We start from the raw sequence: 18,063 nt of genomic DNA, 5'->3' as shown, positions 1-18,063 counted from the left end.
GATCTGTCCAGACTAAGCTAAATGAACTTGCAACCATTATAAAAGCTTCCCTGCCAAATCTGAGTTAGTTATGTTCAAAAAGATACACACAAAATCATACTACCACCTAAAACCAGTTGCAGGCCAAAATGTACAACTAAAAGTAATCTAAGTATTACATTTTTGCAACAAAAACATAGAGCTAACATGACCAGGGACATACTCACACAATAGGTCCAAAGTGTAGGCCAATACCTTTTCAAAAATCTGGAGGCCAATCAAATAATCAGTACACCTGACAGTCAAGATGGGCATGATGGTAACATCACATAAATAAAGTTTATCATCACTTTAAATCCCATGTGGAGCCTAGGACAACTTAGCTTTAGACCTGCTGAAGCTCCATGGCTGGCAAGCACACCAGATTGCTTTATAAATTATCCACCACTTTCTCTCTATCATGAGCTACTTGGATTTTAACTTCTACCATACATACTACACTGGACATGTGCCAACAAATATGCGGCTTACTGGTAAGGCAGGCATGTAAGCTGTGTGAGGGAAAATTCCTTGAGAGAAGTTACAATTGCATCATGATATGATTACTAACCTTTGTCATAAAATAGGTATACAATTCACTTAAACTGAAACCAGTGTCTAAAAACAGGTGTTACTTACTTTGGGGTGAAAGCAACATTCAAAGATATAATCTCACATGAATGGCATTTGCACGTGTTGTAAATGGAAGCAAAAGATATTGAGATGCAAGCTTATGACATGTATTTAAAGCTAAAAAGGCCACAAATTTGATAAGTGCAAATTGAAGCCAGCAGAAAACCTTTAAATTCTGCAATATATCCTTACTTTACAATAGCCTGGTGCCATGCTTATCTTAGCAATATATCACAAGCTCATATCTTATACCCTATCCAACACACCAGGATGTAGGCCATTTAGGCAATACTCGATGCAATATATTTTCAGGACATTCCATGCAACTTCTGAATGCCTCCAGATCAAAACATTATTTTCATTGACGCATTCCTGACTACATGGTGGGTTGCACAAGTAGCTGCATCAGAGGCTGGACAGGATGAGATGGAAGTGATGAAGACAGCTAATACACAGTCAATAGGTATGTGGCATGTTTGACCTTAGGGCCAACTCTGCCTCTATTTGTTGCTATTCCTTTGTTTTCTACACACCAGTGTTTGCTGCTTCCACCAGAATCTTCACCTAACTTATTACCAGCCCAAGCATACCACAGGAAGACCCAAAATAGTGTGAGCTGTCAAAGCAAAAAATTACTGTCCTGAATACAATTATTTCCCAAGCCTGGCCTAATGAAATCCTGTCAAAATATGTTATACTTCGCAAACAGGAGTGCACATTACATACTGTACCATAAATGCATGGTATGACCTCTGTGATACCTGAAATGGCCTATGTTCGATGGAATAGCAAGAAGATATCCAACGAAGTAATCTAGAGTGGTTCCTGGGTGTACCAGTGGGAATCAATCGCAGGGCGATGATGTCACCCCACCCCACTTTTCACTGAAGACCCATACGCAATAATTTTCATTGTGTTCGCAACCAAACACAGACAAGGAAGGAGCATCCCCGTCTGTATCAGGAAATCAATGCAGCCTGCCCCTATCTAGTCTCTTACCAGGAGAAAACGCGGATTCACCTCCCACGCTACGAACTAATAATGATTCACCGTTTCTCTCTGACCGTCCAACTACAACGGCCTTGGATTGCCTGGGCCTTGCCTCAATTCCGACGACAGAAACGTCGCAGCCAAGGCAATCAACTGTCTGGTTATCGTCTGCTAAGTCAAAGTTCAGCAAGGACGAGAGATGAACCTGAGATATTCCGAGGTGCGGTGGGGTGCACGAAACAGGACGGGTGTATCACATCCAGTCTTTAGTTTTGCGTTTGAGGAACCTAAATATGAAGAGTTTTACACTAGGTTTATCATGGGAAATTCCCCTTGCATCCTAAGCTGTGGTATGATTGATGACTGGAAAGCATCGAAGAGTTGGGTAGATTCCAGTGGGGATCCAGACCTGCAGGACTTGGGCTTGGAATATGGTGAGTTTAGATATGTTAAATGCTTTGAGTAGCTTATTACTCTTTGGGAAGAGTGGCCTTGAATGTTCATTTGGAAAGTGAAAAAGACTGGTTCATTTTGCAAATGCAGCACTTTGTTAAGTGTAGCATCATGATGTTTGTGGTAATGTTGCACTTCTCTTTTATAGGGAACTTGAATGTTCCAGTGGCAAACTGTTCAGAGAAGTACTTTGACTCTCAGCCAAAAGCTGAGCTAAAGCTCAAAGAATATCTACAATACATGAAACAAAAGGATCGGCAAGACACCCTGTATCTGAAGGCATGTGCTTATGGCACATTCCAGAGTATCATTTGCATGGTGGCCTACACCATTGCTGGTTTGATTTCATGTGGAGTTTTTTGTTTACACATTCTCTTATGCTTTTAGGATAGAGTTTCTATATAACAAGTCTTGGAAAAGAAGAGAACACCACAATAAGTGATGAGACAGCATGACCAGATATGATATCTTATCTGGTGTGTAATTGCAAAATGTACACACACATGTAGGTTAAATGTACAGTTCCTGCTTACTTCATTCCTGAGACTCCACCATCAAAATGAAATTGTTGTGCAATGGTGTAGTTTGCACCTGTACTTATGCTGTCTTTCTGTATTGTGGATGCTGTTTTATTTTTGACTTGCTCAAACCATTGATGCCTTTTTTATGGAATTTTGCTTCTTCATTGAGTTACTATTTTATGACACATTGCCATCACCATCCGCATTTTGCATACTGAAATGTGACTGTTTTAGAAATATCCAAAGTGTATCTCATTGAACTTCCTGTGGTCATTTGCACTAGACACACTAGGAAGGTGGTCACCAACTAGTAATTACAAGTAATTTCCAAGACTTTGCTATCCATTTGGCTCCTGGAAAGGGTCTGTCAACCAGTCTAGAAGGCATTCAAAGTCTGTTGTTGTTGGTTCTCTGCACTTCCAGCCTAATGCAAAAGCTGGCAGTGGCCTATCATTCATGTTGCCTTTGCAAAGGCCTGAAGCATTTTATGGCTGCCCAGAGAAAGAAAACATCATTTTCACAAACTTTGTCATGAAGTGTCTCATGAAGACCATTCAAATCATGTGGCCATCCAAAGACTGTGGGTTGTTGTCTCACCAAGCTCCAGTGACTAATGTAGTCACCATCACCATGAATCCTGCTCATTTTGGCAGGACTGGCACTTCCACGCGGCGCAGCGTCTCCAGCAGCCGGCTGACCCTCCTGTGTACCGCACCCCCTGTCTGTTTGCCTCAGACTGGCTCAACGAATTCTGGGAGGAGCAGCCGGAGCTTCGTGATGACTTTCGCTTTGTTTATGTTGGGGTGGCTGGCACATGGTAAGTCATGTGTGCAAACATAGGGAAGAGACAGCTTGTAAGACGCATATACCACATGGCCGTCCGGTGCCAGCGTATAGGAATGAACATGTCTTATGTGGTGCCATGTTGGTACTGGCTGGTTACAATGAAGCAAATGGATTTGTGTATGTGGTGGAAACTGACAGCCTTGCAGTGTGCCACCTATGGGGGGGTTGCTGGTAGCAAAGTGACAAATCCACTGCGGCTGTCTTAGAAGGTCTGGTGCAGGTTAGTCAGAACACTTTCAGGTAGGGCTCAAAAACTTTTTCTTATTCTCAGGACTCCATTCCACGCAGACGTCTTCCGCTCGTTCAGTTGGTCAGCCAACGTGTGCGGTAGGAAACGCTGGATCCTGCTGCCACCTGGCGAGGAAGAGAAGCTTCGCAGCTTGTCGCAGCTTCCGTTCGATGTTGCTGGTGTGCTCGGCGCGGAGAGCCCCTCGGCCGCCGTCAGCTCGGCGACCCTGCCGGCCGGCGTCAGCGTGGCACGCCTGCAGCCGAAGACGTCGCCGGGCGGCGTGCGTTACTTCGACGTTATCCAGGAAGCGGGTGAGGTGATGTTCGTGCCGTCCGACTGGCACCACCAGGTGTGGAACCTGCGCGACACCATCTCCATCAACCACAACTGGCTCAACGCCGCCAACGTGGGCCACGCTAGCCGCCATCTGCTGGCCTCGCTGACGGCGGTGAAGGCCGAGCTCGCCGACATCGCCGACGGCTCCGGCGCCTGGCTTGCGCAGTGCCAGCAGCTGCTGAAGGCGACGCACGGTATGGACGTGCGCGAGTTTGTCGAGTTGCTGTGCTTCGCGGCCGACCGGCGGCTGGACGGCGCGCGCGGCGCGGCGGCCGTACGCGGCCTGGACGGCTGGCAGCACAGCCGCGACCACCTTCGCTGGGACCTGGCGCGCGTCCGCTGCGTCCTGCGGCGGCTGCTGGCCCTCGAGGACGTGACGCGCGCGCCGGACATGGATGAGTGTCTCGCGCGGGCCCAGCGGGTCATCGCCGACATTGAGGAAGTGTGTCCACCTGAGGCGGGGGGCGCGCCTGGACCGGGACAGTGTGACTGCGGGGTGTGCGCGTGAATGGCGCAGGTGTAGCGATGTGACGAGGCTCGATGGGGAGACGTGTCCTGCTAACGCTCCTCTTGGATGTGCGCGCATAGCTTAGGTGGGGCGGCACGATCGTCCTCACTATGGACTGTGATATGCAAATGGCTCATGCTCCTGTACATTAGGCGTATGATCATTAGGCGTATGATGGTCGATTTTACCCGTCCACGACGTTCAGTCAGGGGCGCAGCAGTGTCAGGTGGTCGGATGTTACGTGCGAGCGTGTAAAATGCGCCTTTGGTAGTGAAGCGTTGCGCATTGTTTACAATTTTGTGCGGTGCGTGTGCAATATTTTCAAAAATTGCTAATTTGGCTTTTGGAAACCAGCTTCGTTCGAAAGCAGATTGCACTTGCAAACGATACACACGATGACCGAACAAACATTCATTGCCGTTGTTGTCAGCATGGAAATGAACAAAAATTTCACCACGGCCACCTTGTGAAAAAAATCGAAGTTTTAAAAATGATCTTTTTTCCTCTCACATGATGGGCATAAGTAAATTCAGCGTGTGCACGAAGCGGATGCACGTTCTGTCCCGGTTTAGGCGTTTTACATGAGATGGCCGTTTTTCGACGTGATTCCACCTTGGTTGTACCTAGCTTAAAACCTGTCAGCATTGGAGAGTCTAGGTCACACCATAGTGTGGTAAGGACATCCTGCGTCAAGACAGGTGTAGCGCAACAAATTGGCAGAAGTTAACGGCCGAGTTTTGGGTAGTGTAACGTTCCAGGTTTATATCTCTCGAACCAATGAAAATAAAATGCTGCTTTTGATTTGCAAACGATGTAAAACGATGTTACAAGTTGCTGACTACTTTCTTCCCGCAGGGGCACTGGTTTCGGCTGGTGTAGGGGACTAGTGCCTCCTCGGGTCCTAGTTCTGGGAACGGGCGGACAGCGCAAGCTTTTCCCCTCGTGGTGTAGCGACCATGTTGGTGCGTGAGCTTCTGCTCCTTGTCCCGCCCGTTCCCTTCCCATTTCCCGCATCCGGCCCACTCACCACTCCTAATCCTCGTTTCATCTCGGTCGCCGTGCCCCCTTGCCCGCGTTCCCGTGTTGATCAGTTCCATGTGGCTGAGGGGCGTGTCGTGCGAGTCTCCGCTTGGGGCGCCTGGCCGTGTGCAGCAGCTTAAGGGGTCAAGGGGCGGCGCTGCTGAGCCACCGCCAGGACGGGAGAGGTCTCCCCTGTGACATCTGGCCGTGTGAGAGGCGTCGGTCGCCCCGTATAGCACCGGGGTAGCCCTAACGGCGACCACCTCCCGAGGGAGTGTTGGACCGTCCCCCAGCTGGGCTCTGTTGTGGGTGGGGAGCCCCGGTGCCGAAAGCTGAACGTACATTGCATGGCATCTCCAATTACAAAAAGCACCCGGCTCCCGAAAGGGTGACTGACCGTCGTGGCGTTCGGCTGCAGTGGTTCTGCCCTTGCTTCTCGGATCCTGGTTTCCGCAGTAATGAAAGAGCCCTTTCATCCCTTTCTTCATTTCAGCGTCGGAATGGATGTGACCGTTATGGCACTGTGGTGGGATGTGATAAACTACGAGATGGCGGCGTAGAAGTGGAATTTAGCAACGGATAGCATGCTAAGCGAGCGAGGGATGTTACACGCTTCGTGTACAGCGTGCGAGATGCAGAGGGTAAGCGAGACGTGTCTCTCGCCCTGACTGCAGAGATGCATGAGACAAAAAATTCCGCCAAGGGCATCATTATTGTTCTGACGTAAAGGGTGTCAATGAAGAGGAGATTACAGAAGGATTGGCCGAGTTTGTGGTTACGCACGCCCGCCGGATCAAGGTGCGGCGTGGTGCTGATCTGATTCCCACCAACAACATCGCCATTTCCTTTGATAAAACCGACCTACGGCAAGACAGTGGGCTATGTGAGGGTGAAAGTGCGTCGTTTTATTCCGAACCCTGTGAGATGATTCAGTTGTCAGCGGTTTGGGCATACGAGGACCACCCGTCGCAGACAGGCTGTTTGTGGTAAGTGTTCATCACCAGACCACGCAATAGAAGACCGCACCGCAGACCAACCATGGTGTGCAAACTGTGGTAAAGAGCAGTTCCCTCACTCCACGTTCGATAGGTTCTGTCCGGCTTATGGTAAAGAGAAAGAGATAATCACACTCAAATTCAGTAAGCAAATATCGTTTCGTGAGGCAAGGGAGCTATACGAAGAGAGCCATCCGAAGGTCAGTTATGCCTCAAAGACCAAACTGCAAGCCCCACAGCGCAATCGGGTAGACCAGATGACTTCCCAACAGCTTATTCAGCTCCTTAAAACGTTCGGTTTGTCTATGGTGCCATCGGTTTCTGTCCCGCATTCGACTTCTTTGGATGCCGCGACACAACGGGCAGAACCGCCGCCTCTATCTGCGGCCAGCTCCGCTGTGGCCGCGGTGGCGATCGTGTCAGCGGGGCGGACGCCCGGGAGCCGGATGGGTCCCGCGACCACCTCCTCGGTGCCGGGGTGCCCGGTACCTGCCGTGGTGCTGACCCCCGCGGCATCATGGGGCGCGCCGGCGGAGAGGGAGGGATGAGCGGTCGTTCAGCGCGGCCGGGGCCTGCGGTCTTCGCCGGCCTCACCCCCCGGCGCGAGGCCGCCGTCGTCTCCCGTGACTCCCGTCGCGAGCACTTCTGGACAAGCGCTTGAGACCCTAGAGCGCCACGAGGCAAACAGGCGCGCCCGTGAGGCTAAGCGGGCACGCCTGGCTGAGCAGGAGCGGGCCAAAGCAGCCAATAGGCTGTCAGGAACGGGCAAGGAGCCCGCCCACCGGAGCAGTACTCCCTCACCACGTGGACCGGTTGAGGCTCCACCTCGGCACCAGGTGGTGGGCAGGGGCTCAGTGATGGCCCCTTCTCCGCTGCCACCACGCACGGGTTATGCTGACACCAAGCGTGTCCCGTCTGGTCCATGTCTCCAAGTGACGGGTGTATCCCAAGGTCCCGCCCAGGCTGGGGCACGGATCTGTGGTTCAGGACCCCAGGTCTGAGGAATCTGACGCTTCATTTGGAGCGGCGCAATTCTTTTGAATCTCGTTTTGTAGTGTGGTACCCCTTAGCCTCTTTTAACACGTCCTTTTAAAGACGTTTTTGCAATGGAACTGCAGGGGAGAAAGGGCTTATGCGCTCAACCGCTAGTCTGAGATTGGCGGGAAGTGTACCGCAGCTGTAGCTTTGCAGAAACAAGTTGGCGCCGAACTCCTACTTCGCGTTAAAAGGCTACGCAATTTTCCGCAGTGACGTGTCCGCTGACACTTGCGCACGGTGGTGTCCTCCTGGCCGTCCATCACAGTGTGCCAACGCGAAAGCTGGACTTGAAATCATCGCTTTAGGTTGTAGCACGACGTGTTCATTTCAACAGTGGCATCATCACAGTCTGCTCACTATACCTGCCACCTGGCGCAAGTTTTCCATCATTGGGCTCAGGCACCGGATGACTGAGCTTCCCTCGACGGTCTTAGTGTTAGGAGACCTTAACGCCCATCACACCGCATGAGGCTGTGATGAATCAAACACAAGCGGGAGGTTGTGCGAAACCTTTATTCACGATGCTTCTCCCTGCATTTTAAACACCGGACAGCCGACACATTTTACTCTTCCTCCCGGACGGACATCAACCGTTGATCTCAGCCTTTCTAACCGACAGCTTATGCCGCACTTGGAGTGGACAGTCGCCGACGATCCACTAGGAAGTGACTATTTTCCAGTGTGGTTGAGATTCCGTAGTGCTAGTGTTCCAGGCACTAGGACCCAGCGTTGGAATTTCAAAAAGGCCGATTGGGAGAACTTTGAAGGTCGACTGGAAGCATCGCTTTCCACACATCCTGAGAGTGTGCCTACCTCTGCAGAGGATTTCAATGCCCTGCTTTTGAAATGTGCTGACGGGCGCATCCCTTGCACTTCATGTAATCCACGCCGCGCGCCCGTCCCGTGGTGGACGGATGAAAAACGTGACGCCATCCGTGCGCGCAAACGCGCTTGTCGAGTTGTCGATCGAAGGAGCAGCACGGTCAATCTGATTGCGTTTAAGAAAGCAAGGGCATTCACGCGCCGAGCAATCGGGGAGGTGAAGCGCAATTCTCGGCGTGATTGCGTCTGCACACCCACCCGTCTTTCAGCTACAGCCCAGGTCTGGTCACGGATCAAGAGAATTTCCGGTCAGTTCTCCTCTACTCCAGTCCCCGCACTATACGTAAAAGGCCCCGACATCATGCATCCAGTGGATGTTGCAAACGAGATTGGCCGAGCAATCTCGGAGCGCAGTCGTGACGTTAGTACGGAACGGCAGTTTGTTTGCGATAGAATGCGACACGAGGAACCAAACATGGCATTTTCTTCTTCCGAACACATGCTCTATAATGATCCCTTTACCATGGCCGAATTAAAGCATGCTTCAGCATGTTCCTGGTAGCATGTTGGAAGTTTTGCTGACAATCTTTAATTCACTTTGAACTAGCGGCGACTTTCCGATCTCATGGCGACAGGCTTCTGTGGTCCCTCTTCTGAAACCAGGGAAGAGTGGTCTAGATTCCTTACGTTATTGACCTATCGCACGTACAACGTCACTATGTAAGTTGGTGGAGAAAATGGTCAATGTCCGACTCGCATGGTTCTTAGAACAGCATGACATTTTTACTAATGCACAGTGCGGTTTTAGGAAGAATCGTAGTGCGGTGGACCACCTTTTAACGCTCGATGCTATGATTCGGCAAGGTTTCAAAGGGAACCGTCATGTAGGTGCTGTCTTTTTCGATCTTCAAGCCGCTTACGATACCACGTGGCGACGAGGTGTCCTCTTAAAACTCTTCAAGCATGGCATACGTGGTCATATGGGCACCTTTTTGGATAATTCTTTGGTTGAACGCTTCTTCCGTGTGCGTGTGGGTAATGAGATATCAGCACCTTTTCAACAGGTGAATGGTGTGCTTCAGGGGAGCGTTTTAAGTGTGGCGCTTTTTCTATTATGATAAACGACTTCGTTGACGTCATACCGCAGTCAGTCGGCCGCGCTCTCTTCGTAGATGATTTCACCATATGGACCAGCGCATCAAGAACGCGTGTAACGGAGCGCCAGCTCCAGTTGGCTGTTGACCATCTGGAAAGGTGAAGCACCATTAATGGGTTTCGGTTTTCCACCGCGAAAACGGCCGCCACGCACTTCTGTCACCGCCGCCAATGCGGTGGCCTCGCTCTCCGTCTTTATGACCAACCCATTCCCACTGAGTCGGTGACCAGATACCTTCGGGTATATCTCGACAGTCATCTCACATATAAGGGGCATTTTAAAACCCTACGAGACAGATGTCTTAAAGCTTTGATCATTTTAAAATGTGTAGCACGTACGTCATATGGTGCGGATAAGAAAACGCTTGCCTTCCCTGCAAATTTCTCTGCTTTTGTTTCTATAACCAACTCCGTTCGAAAGCAGACTGCATGTGCAAACGATACACTATAATGGACCAAACATTCATTGCCGTTGTTGTGAACATGAAAGTGAGCACAAATCTCACCCCGGCCACTTTGTTCCGGAATAAGTCAAAATTCCGAAACGGACGTTTCTTCGTCTCAACTAAGAGCTAATGTCAAATTCAGCGTGTGTAAGCAACGGATGCATGTTCTTTCCCGGTTTACGCGTTTTACACGAAATGACCATGTTCGACATGATTTCACGTTGGTTGTACCTACCTAAAACCTAACAGCATTGGACAGATTGTCACCCCATAGCATGGTAAGGCAATTCTGCGTCAAAACAGGTGTAACACAAGATTTGAAAACGGCAGATTTTTCGGTAGTAACGTGTTCCAAGCCCATATCTCTCGAACCAATGAAAAAACAAGGCTGCTTTTACTTGCAAATGATGTAAAACAATGTTATAAGTTGCTGCCTACATACTTGGTCACCGGGTGATGACAACCAAATTTGAACGCAACCATTTTCTCGGAAAAAAGATGAAATGTTTAAAATGCGATATTTTTTCTTAAACCAAAAGGCGTGGTCGATTTATTGTGTTATGAAGGGGGCAAACGTTTTTGAGCATGTAAAGACTTTCTACAGGAACTGGAAAATTTTTGGGCGGCTTCTTCATAAAAAATACTTCAAAAATATGCAAGTGAGAAAATTTAGTTACACTATCGTGCTAGACGTGCGATTACGCGTCTAATGACATATAATGCAGCGAGATTCAATAATTGGAAAATGAACCATTCCTGACGCGGCAAATTTCCCTGCTTTTGTTTCTAAAACCAGTTCCGTTCGAAAGCACACTGCCCATGGAAACGATACACTATGATGGAACAAACATTCATTGCTGTTGTTGTAAACATGGAAGTGAACACGAATCTCACCACGGCCAAGTTGTTCCGAAAAAAGTCAAAATTCCTAAACGGATGGCTTTTGTCTCAAATGAAGGCCGATTGTAAATTCAAAGTGCGTGCTAAGCGGATGCATGTTCTTTCCCGGTTTACGCGTTTTACACGAAAAGCTCATTTTTCGACATGACTCCACATTGATTGTGCATAACTCAAAACCTATCAGCATTGGACAGTTTATGTCACACCACGGCATAGGAACGCAATTCTGCGTTACAAAAAGGTGTCATGCAACACATTGGCATAATTTGAAAACGGCTGAATTTTGGGTTGCAAAACGTGCCAAGCTAAGCGAAACAATGAAAATGAAAGCCTGCTTTTGCTCACAAATGATGTAAAACAATTTTACGAGTTGTTAACTACATTCTTGGTCACCGGATCATAAGAAACATATTTCAGCGTGACCATATTTTTCGGAAAAAGTCAAATTTTGCATATGCGATTTTGTGTTCTAAAACCAAAAGAGGTGGTCCATTTAGTGGGTGTATAAGGCGGCAAGTGCTGTTGTGCATGTTAACAGTTTCCACAGCAATTGCATAATTTTGGCGTGACTTGTGAAGGTTTTTTCAAATATTTTAAACACTTTGTGGGTGAGAAAATTACATGTTACACCATCGTACTGGCCGTGCGATTACGTGTCCAATGGCATGCAATACAATGAGATTCCACCACTTGGAAAATAAAACATTCTTGATGCGCTCAAATTTTCATGGTTTTGTTTTTGAATCTAGCTGCGTTCGAAAGCACATTGCACCTGCAAACGATACCAAATGATGGGACAAGCATTGATTTCCGTGTTTGTCAGCATGAAAGTGAACACAAATCTCACCTCGGCAACTTTGTTGTGAAAAAGTCAAAATTATTAAGCGTATGTTTTTTCGTCTCAAATGTTCGTCCCTTCGTAAGTTCGGCGTGTGTACGAGCGGATACATGTTCCGTCCCAGTCTACTCGTTTTACACAAAACGGTCATTTTTGTAGGAAGCGAATGCATGTTCTGTCCCTATTGACACGTTTTACACGGAATGACAATTTTTCGACATGGTTTCACGTTGGTTTTAACGAACTCAAAACCCATCAGCGTCGGACAGTGTATGTCGCACTATAGCACTGAATGGCCATTCTGCGTCAAAACAGGTCTAGCGCATCTTCTAAGTAAGATTTAAAAACGGCCGATCTTGGTGACAGGTTTCAAGCCCATATGTCGCGAACAAATGAAAAAAAGAAGGCTCTTTTTACTTGCAAATGATGCATAACAATGTTGCAAGGTGTTGAGTACATTCTTGTTCACTGGGTGATGAGAAACAGCCTCGAGCGTGACCATTTTTTTAATGTCAAAACTCTGAAAATGCGATTTATCGTTATAAAATGGAGGGGCGTAGTCCATTTAGTATGTGTATGAAGCGGCAAGCGTTTCGGTACATGCAAACAGCTTCTGCAGCAATTCAGCAATTGCAAAATTCTAGCGCGGCTTGTGAAGGGTTGCTGAACTAACTTCAGCACTATGATGTGAGAAAATTACAATTTATACAATCGTATTCGCCGTGTGATGACGCGTCTGATGACAAATAATACAATAAGATTCCACCACTTAGAAAATGAACCATTCTTGATGCGTGCAAATTTCCCTTGTTTTGTTTCCGAAACAAGGGCCGTTTGAACGCAAATTGCACAAAACACAATGATGGAACAAACGATCAATGCCGTTGTTGTCAACATGGAAGTGAACACAAACCTCACCACGGCCACTGTGTTGCAAAAAGTCAATATTCTGAAACATGTGTTTTTTCGTCTAAAATGAGGGCCAATAGCAAGATCAGTGTGTACGACGCTGATGCATGTTCTGTCCCGATGATGCGTTTTACACGAAATGGCTATTTTTCGACGTGATTCCACCTTTGTTGTACCTAATTCAAAATATATGAGCATTGCACCGTTAGTGTCACACCATAGCATAGGGAGGCAAGTGTGCGTCAAGACAGGTGTAACGCAAACCATTGGCAGGATTTCAAATGGCCGATTTTTGCATAGTGCAAAGTTTCAAGCTCATATCCTCGAACCAATGAAAATACAAGCCTGCTTTTCCTTGCAAACGATGTAAAATGGTGTTACAAGTTGTTGACTACATTCTTGTTCACCGGGTGATGAGAAACAAATTTGAGCGTGTTTTTTTACGAAGAAAGTCAAAATTTTGAATATGCGAATTTTTCGTATAGCATTAAAGGTTTTGTTCCATATAGTGTGTGTATGAAGGGGCCAGTGTTTCTTTGTGTGAACAGTCCCTACAGCAATAGCAAAATTTTAGCGCGGCTTGTGACGGTTTTTAAAAACATTTTAAAAACTATGCAGGCGCGAAAAATTCAAGTCACACCATCGTATTTTCCGTGCGAATACGCGTCTAATGAGATATAACACAATGAAATTCCCCCCCCCCCCCTTGAAACTAAACCATTCTTGAAGCGCGAAATTTTTCCCTGGTTTGGTTTCTGAAAGCAGTTACGTTTTAAAGCAGCTTGCTCGTGCAAACGGTACACAATGATGGAAGAATATTGATTGCCGTCGTTGTCAACATAGAAGTAAACACAAATCTCACCACCGCCACTTTGTTGCAAACAATTCAAAATTCTGAAACGGATGTTTTTTCGTCTCAAATGAGAACCAATAGCAGATTCAGCGTGTGTTCGCAGCGGATGCATGTTCTGTCTCGATTTATGCGTTTTATACAAAATGACCGTTTTTCGACATGATTGCACATTGGTTGCGCATAACTCAAGCCTATCAATATTGGACAGTTTATGTCACACCACAGCATGAGAAGGCAATGCTGCGTCAAAACAGGTGTAACGCAACACGTTGGCAGGATTTGAAAACGGCCGATTTTTGGATGTTATAACCTCATATCTCTCGAACGAATGAAAATAGATGGCTGCTTTTACTTGCCAACGATGCAAACAATGTTACAATTTGTTGACTACAATCTTGATCACCGGGTGACGAGGAAACAAATTTGAGTGTGACCATTTTTTCGAACAGAAGGGAAAATTTTAAATGTGGGACTTTTTTATAAAATGAAAGGGTGATGTACACGAAGTGTACGTACGAAGCGGAAAGTGTTTCTGTGCATGCAAAAAGTTTCTACAGCAATTGCAACATTTTAGCACGGCTGGGGAAGGTTTATTTGAAACAAATTCAAGACCATAGAAGTGAGAAAAGAAGAAAAGAAAACGCAACACCTGTGCAGAATTTGAAAACGGCCGTTTTTCGGGTGGTAAAACGTTCCAAGCTCATATGTCTCGAACTAATGAAAATAGAAGGCTGCTTTTTTGCAAACAAAATAAAACGATGTTACCAGTTATGGACCACATTTTGTATCACCGGGTAAGGAAGAAAAAATTGTGGCGTGACCATTTTTTCGAAAAAAATGAAAATTTTCCAAACTCGATTTTGTGTTACAGAAAGAAAGGGCATGGTCCATTTAATGTGTGGATGAAGCGGCTAAAGTTTCTGTGCATGGCAACAGTTTCTACAACAATTGCAAAATGTGCATCAGGCGCGGCTTGTGTGTTTTTCAAATAACTTAAAAATTATACACGTGTTAATTTTTTAAGTTACACCATCGTGTTCGCCGTGCGATTCCGCGTCTAACGACCTATAATACAATAAGTTTGCGCCACTTGAAACATGCAGCATTTTTGATGCGCGCAAATTCCGTGGTTTTGTTTCTGAGACCCGCTCCGTTTGAAAGCAGATTGCCCGTGCAAACGATACACAATGATGGAACAAACATTCAGTGGCGTTGTTGTCAACATGCACGTGAACACAAATCTCACCGCGGCCACTTTGTTGCGAAAAAAGTCAAAATTCAGAAACGGATGTTTTTTCGTCTCAAATGAGGGCCAATAGCAAATTCAGAGCGAGTAGGAAGCGGATGCAGTTCTGTGCCGGTTGACGCGTTTTGCACGAGATGGCCATTTTCAACATAATTTTACTTTGGTTGTACCTAACTGGAAACCTATCGGCATTGGACAGTTTATGTCACACGATAGCACGGGAAGGCAATTCTGCGTCAAAACAGGTGTAACACAACACCTGTGCGGAATTTGAAAACGGCCGTTTTTTGGGTAGTAAAAAGTTCCAATCTCATATGTCTTGAACCAATGAAAATAGAAGGCTGCTTTTTTGCAAACGATGTAAAACAATTTTGCCACTTGTTGACCACATTGTTGATCACCGGGTGATTACGAAAAAAATTGGGCGTGACCACTTTTTTCGAAGAAAAGAATTTTTTCTCAAACGCGATTTGTTTTGTTACAGAATGAAGGGGCATGGTCCATTTAGTGTGTGGATGAAGCGGCAAGAGTGTCTGTGCATGTAAACAGCTTCTACAGCAATTGCAAAATCTGCATCAAGCGCGGCTTGTGAGTGTTTTTTTTTCAAATAACTTAAAAACTACACACGTGTTAAATTTTTAAACTACACCATCGTATTTGTCGTGCGATTGCGCGCATAATGACATACAACACAATGAGGTTTCACCACTTGGAAAGTTAACCATTCTTGATGCACGCAAATTTCAATGGTTTTGTTTCTAAAACCATCTCCGTTCGAAAGCAGATTACACCTGCAAGACATACGCAATGATGGAACAAACATTGATTAACGTTGTTGTCAACATGGAAGTGAACATAAATTTCGACACGAGCACTTTGTTTTAAAAAAAAAGTTAAAATTCGGGAGCGGAAATTTTTTATCTCAAATGAGGGCCAATAGTAAATTCAGTGTGTGGACAAAGCGGATGCATCTCTTATCCCCGGTTTACGCATTTGACACGAGCTGGCCAACTTTTGACATGATTCGACGTTGGTTGTACCTAACTTAAAACCTATCAGCATTGGACATTTTCTGTCACACCCTACCTTGAGAAGGCGATTCCGCGTCAAAACAAGTGTAACGCAACACATTGGCAGAGTTTAAAAATGACCGATTTTTGTGTAGTACAACGTTCCAAGCTCATATCTCTCGAACCAAGGAAAATAAAAGGCTGCTTTTGCTTGCAAACGATGTAAAACGATGTGGCAAGTTGTTGACTACATTCTTGATCACCGGGTGATGAAAAATACATTTTTGCGCGATTTTTTTGCGAAAAGATAAAAGACTTAAGGCGCGATTTTTTGTTATAAAATGATGGGGGTGTGATCCTTTTGCGGTGTGTATGAAGCGGCAAGTGATTCTGTGCACGTAAACAGTTTCTGCAGCAATTGCAAAATTTTAGCGCGGATTGGATAGGGTTTTTCCAAAAACTTCAGGACTATGATGTGCAAAAATTCCAAGTTACAGCGTCGTATTCGGCGTGCGATTACGCGTCTAATGACGTATAATACAATGCGATTCCAGCAGTTGGAAAATTAATCATTCTTGATGCGCGCAAATTTCCATGGTTTTGTTTTTGAAGCCAGGTCCGTTTGAAAGCAGATTGCATGTGCAAACAATACACAATGATAGAACAAACATTCCTTGCCGTTGTTGTCAACATGGAAGTGAATACAAATGTCACCACGACCACTTTGTTGCGAAAGTGGATGGATGTTCTGTCTCTGTTTACGCGTTTTACACGAAATGGTCACTTTTCGACATGATTCCACGTTGGCTGTACCTGTAACTTAAACCCTGTCTTATAACTCAAATGTATCAGCATTGGACGGTTTGTGTCACACCATAGCATGGGAAGGCAATTCTGTGTCAAAACAGATGTAATGCAACATATTGGCATAATTTGAAAACGGCTGAATTTTGGGTTGCAAAACGTGCCAAGCTAAGCGAAACAATGCGAATGAAAGCCTGCTTTTGCTCACAAATGATGTAAAACGATGTTACAAGTTGTTGACTACCTTTTCGATCACCGTGTGATGAGAAACAAATTTGAGCGTGACCTAATTTTTCAAAAATATCAAAAGCTTCAATATAAATTTTTTGTTATAGAATGAACGGGCGTGGTCCATTCAGTGTGTGCATGAATGGGCAGATGTTTTTGTGCATGGAGACACTTTGTACAGCAATTGCAAAATGTTGGCGCTTCGTGTAAAGTTTTTCAAATATCTTCAACACTACATCTTCTTCAACACTACATCAACATCTTCAACACAACACTCAAGTTACACCATCGCATTCGCCGTGCGATTACGCGTAAAATAGCATATAATACAATGAGATTCCACCAGTTTTGAAAATGAACAATTCTTGATGCGCCCAATTTTCCATGTTTTTTTCCGAAACTAGCTACGTTCGAAAGCAGATTGCACGTGCGAATAATGCACAGTGATGGAACAAACATTCAGTGCCCTTGTTTTCAACATGGAATTGAACACAAATCTCAACACGGCCACTTTGCTTTTAACGTCTTTTAAAGCTTTGTGGCGCCCCAAGGAACTTTATTGCATGTATAATACTGCAAAGCTTAAAAGCTGTGATTCTCTGGAAAGTTTGACCTTGGACCTGCCATATTGGGCTCAATTATGGAGTCAGAAGCTTAAAAACTCGTACCAATCGCGAGATGCCGTTGAGACATAACCACTGAAGCTTCTGCCAATTCTGATCGGAAACGCGAGGAAACGCATACATCGCCCATCAGTCATCGCCCATCTTCTGTTAAGGAACCATCCTGGCCGATTGTAATTCTCCGTGGTGACCCATGGTAAGGCTTGAGGCTCAACCGTGATCGAATCTATTCTGGCGGCATTTCAAAGCATCTGACTCCCATCACCAGATAAGATGGGGTGGGTGATAACCTTCTTGTTTACGACTGTTCTCCCCATCCCTTCGCTGCGCCAGGTGGGGGAGCTGAACAGACCGCCGCGCCCGGAACGGTCGCGTCGGTCCCCGTGCGTTGGTCAAACGCTATGGGCAGCGTTGAACAGCCTTGACTGCCAAACGCACGCACCAGGAATCTTTTTGGGTTAAAGTTTTTTTTTGTTGCTTGGTCAGCTCCTGTCGAATAGAAGCACTAAGACCTAACATTCGACTCTTCTCTAAATTGGGGACCGATTCGCGACAAACTTTGCGGAAACGCGGCCATTAGTTTATTGAAGATTGATAAATGTTCTGCCTTGAATATTCAATGTGATGTTAAGCAATCGTGTG

General features: G+C 46.1%; 1 protein-coding gene across 4 annotated transcripts; it reads left to right on the top strand.

Annotated features, from left to right (window-relative positions):
- The first annotated feature begins 1,673 nt into the window (after nt 1–1,673).
- Nucleotides 1,674–5,474, top strand: LOC119089570 (2-oxoglutarate and iron-dependent oxygenase JMJD4-like). Of its 4 annotated transcripts, none has more exons than XM_037212318.1 (4): nt 1,674–1,861; nt 2,243–2,373; nt 3,269–3,432; nt 3,733–5,473. In XM_037212318.1, the coding sequence occupies exons 1-4, from the start codon at nt 1,693–1,695 to the stop codon at nt 4,532–4,534; spliced, it is 1,266 nt and encodes a 421-aa protein (XP_037068213.1). In that variant the 5' UTR covers nt 1,674–1,692; the 3' UTR covers nt 4,535–5,473. The 4 variants fall into 4 exon arrangements, with proteins under 4 accessions (XP_037068213.1, XP_037068211.1, XP_037068214.1 ...); XM_037212316.1 differs by having other exon boundaries at nt 1,830–2,075; nt 3,733–5,471; XM_037212319.1 differs by lacking the exon at nt 2,243–2,373 and having other exon boundaries at nt 1,830–2,075; nt 3,351–3,432; nt 3,733–5,474.
- The last annotated feature ends 12,589 nt before the right edge of the window (nt 5,475–18,063 follow it).

This window comes from Pollicipes pollicipes, unplaced genomic scaffold, assembly GCF_011947565.3.
Source record: "Pollicipes pollicipes isolate AB1234 unplaced genomic scaffold, Ppol_2.1 Scaffold_3087;HRSCAF=3621_pilon_pilon_pilon, whole genome shotgun sequence".
NCBI lineage: Eukaryota > Metazoa > Arthropoda > Thecostraca > Pollicipedomorpha > Pollicipedidae > Pollicipes > Pollicipes pollicipes.
Note: the sequence above shows the minus strand (reverse complement) of the source record. Positions and strands in the feature narration are given on the sequence as shown.

Coding starts and splice junctions, on each gene's coding strand:
- LOC119089570 (XM_037212316.1), top strand. CDS start 1,841: ATGAACCTGAGATATTCCGAGGTGCGGTGGGGTGCACGAAACAGGACG. Junction 2,076..2,242: donor GGACTTGGGCTTGGAATATG/GTGAGTTTAGAT, acceptor TCTCTTTTATAG/GGAACTTGAATGTTCCAGTG. Junction 3,433..3,732: donor GTTGGGGTGGCTGGCACATG/GTAAGTCATGTG, acceptor TCTTATTCTCAG/GACTCCATTCCACGCAGACG.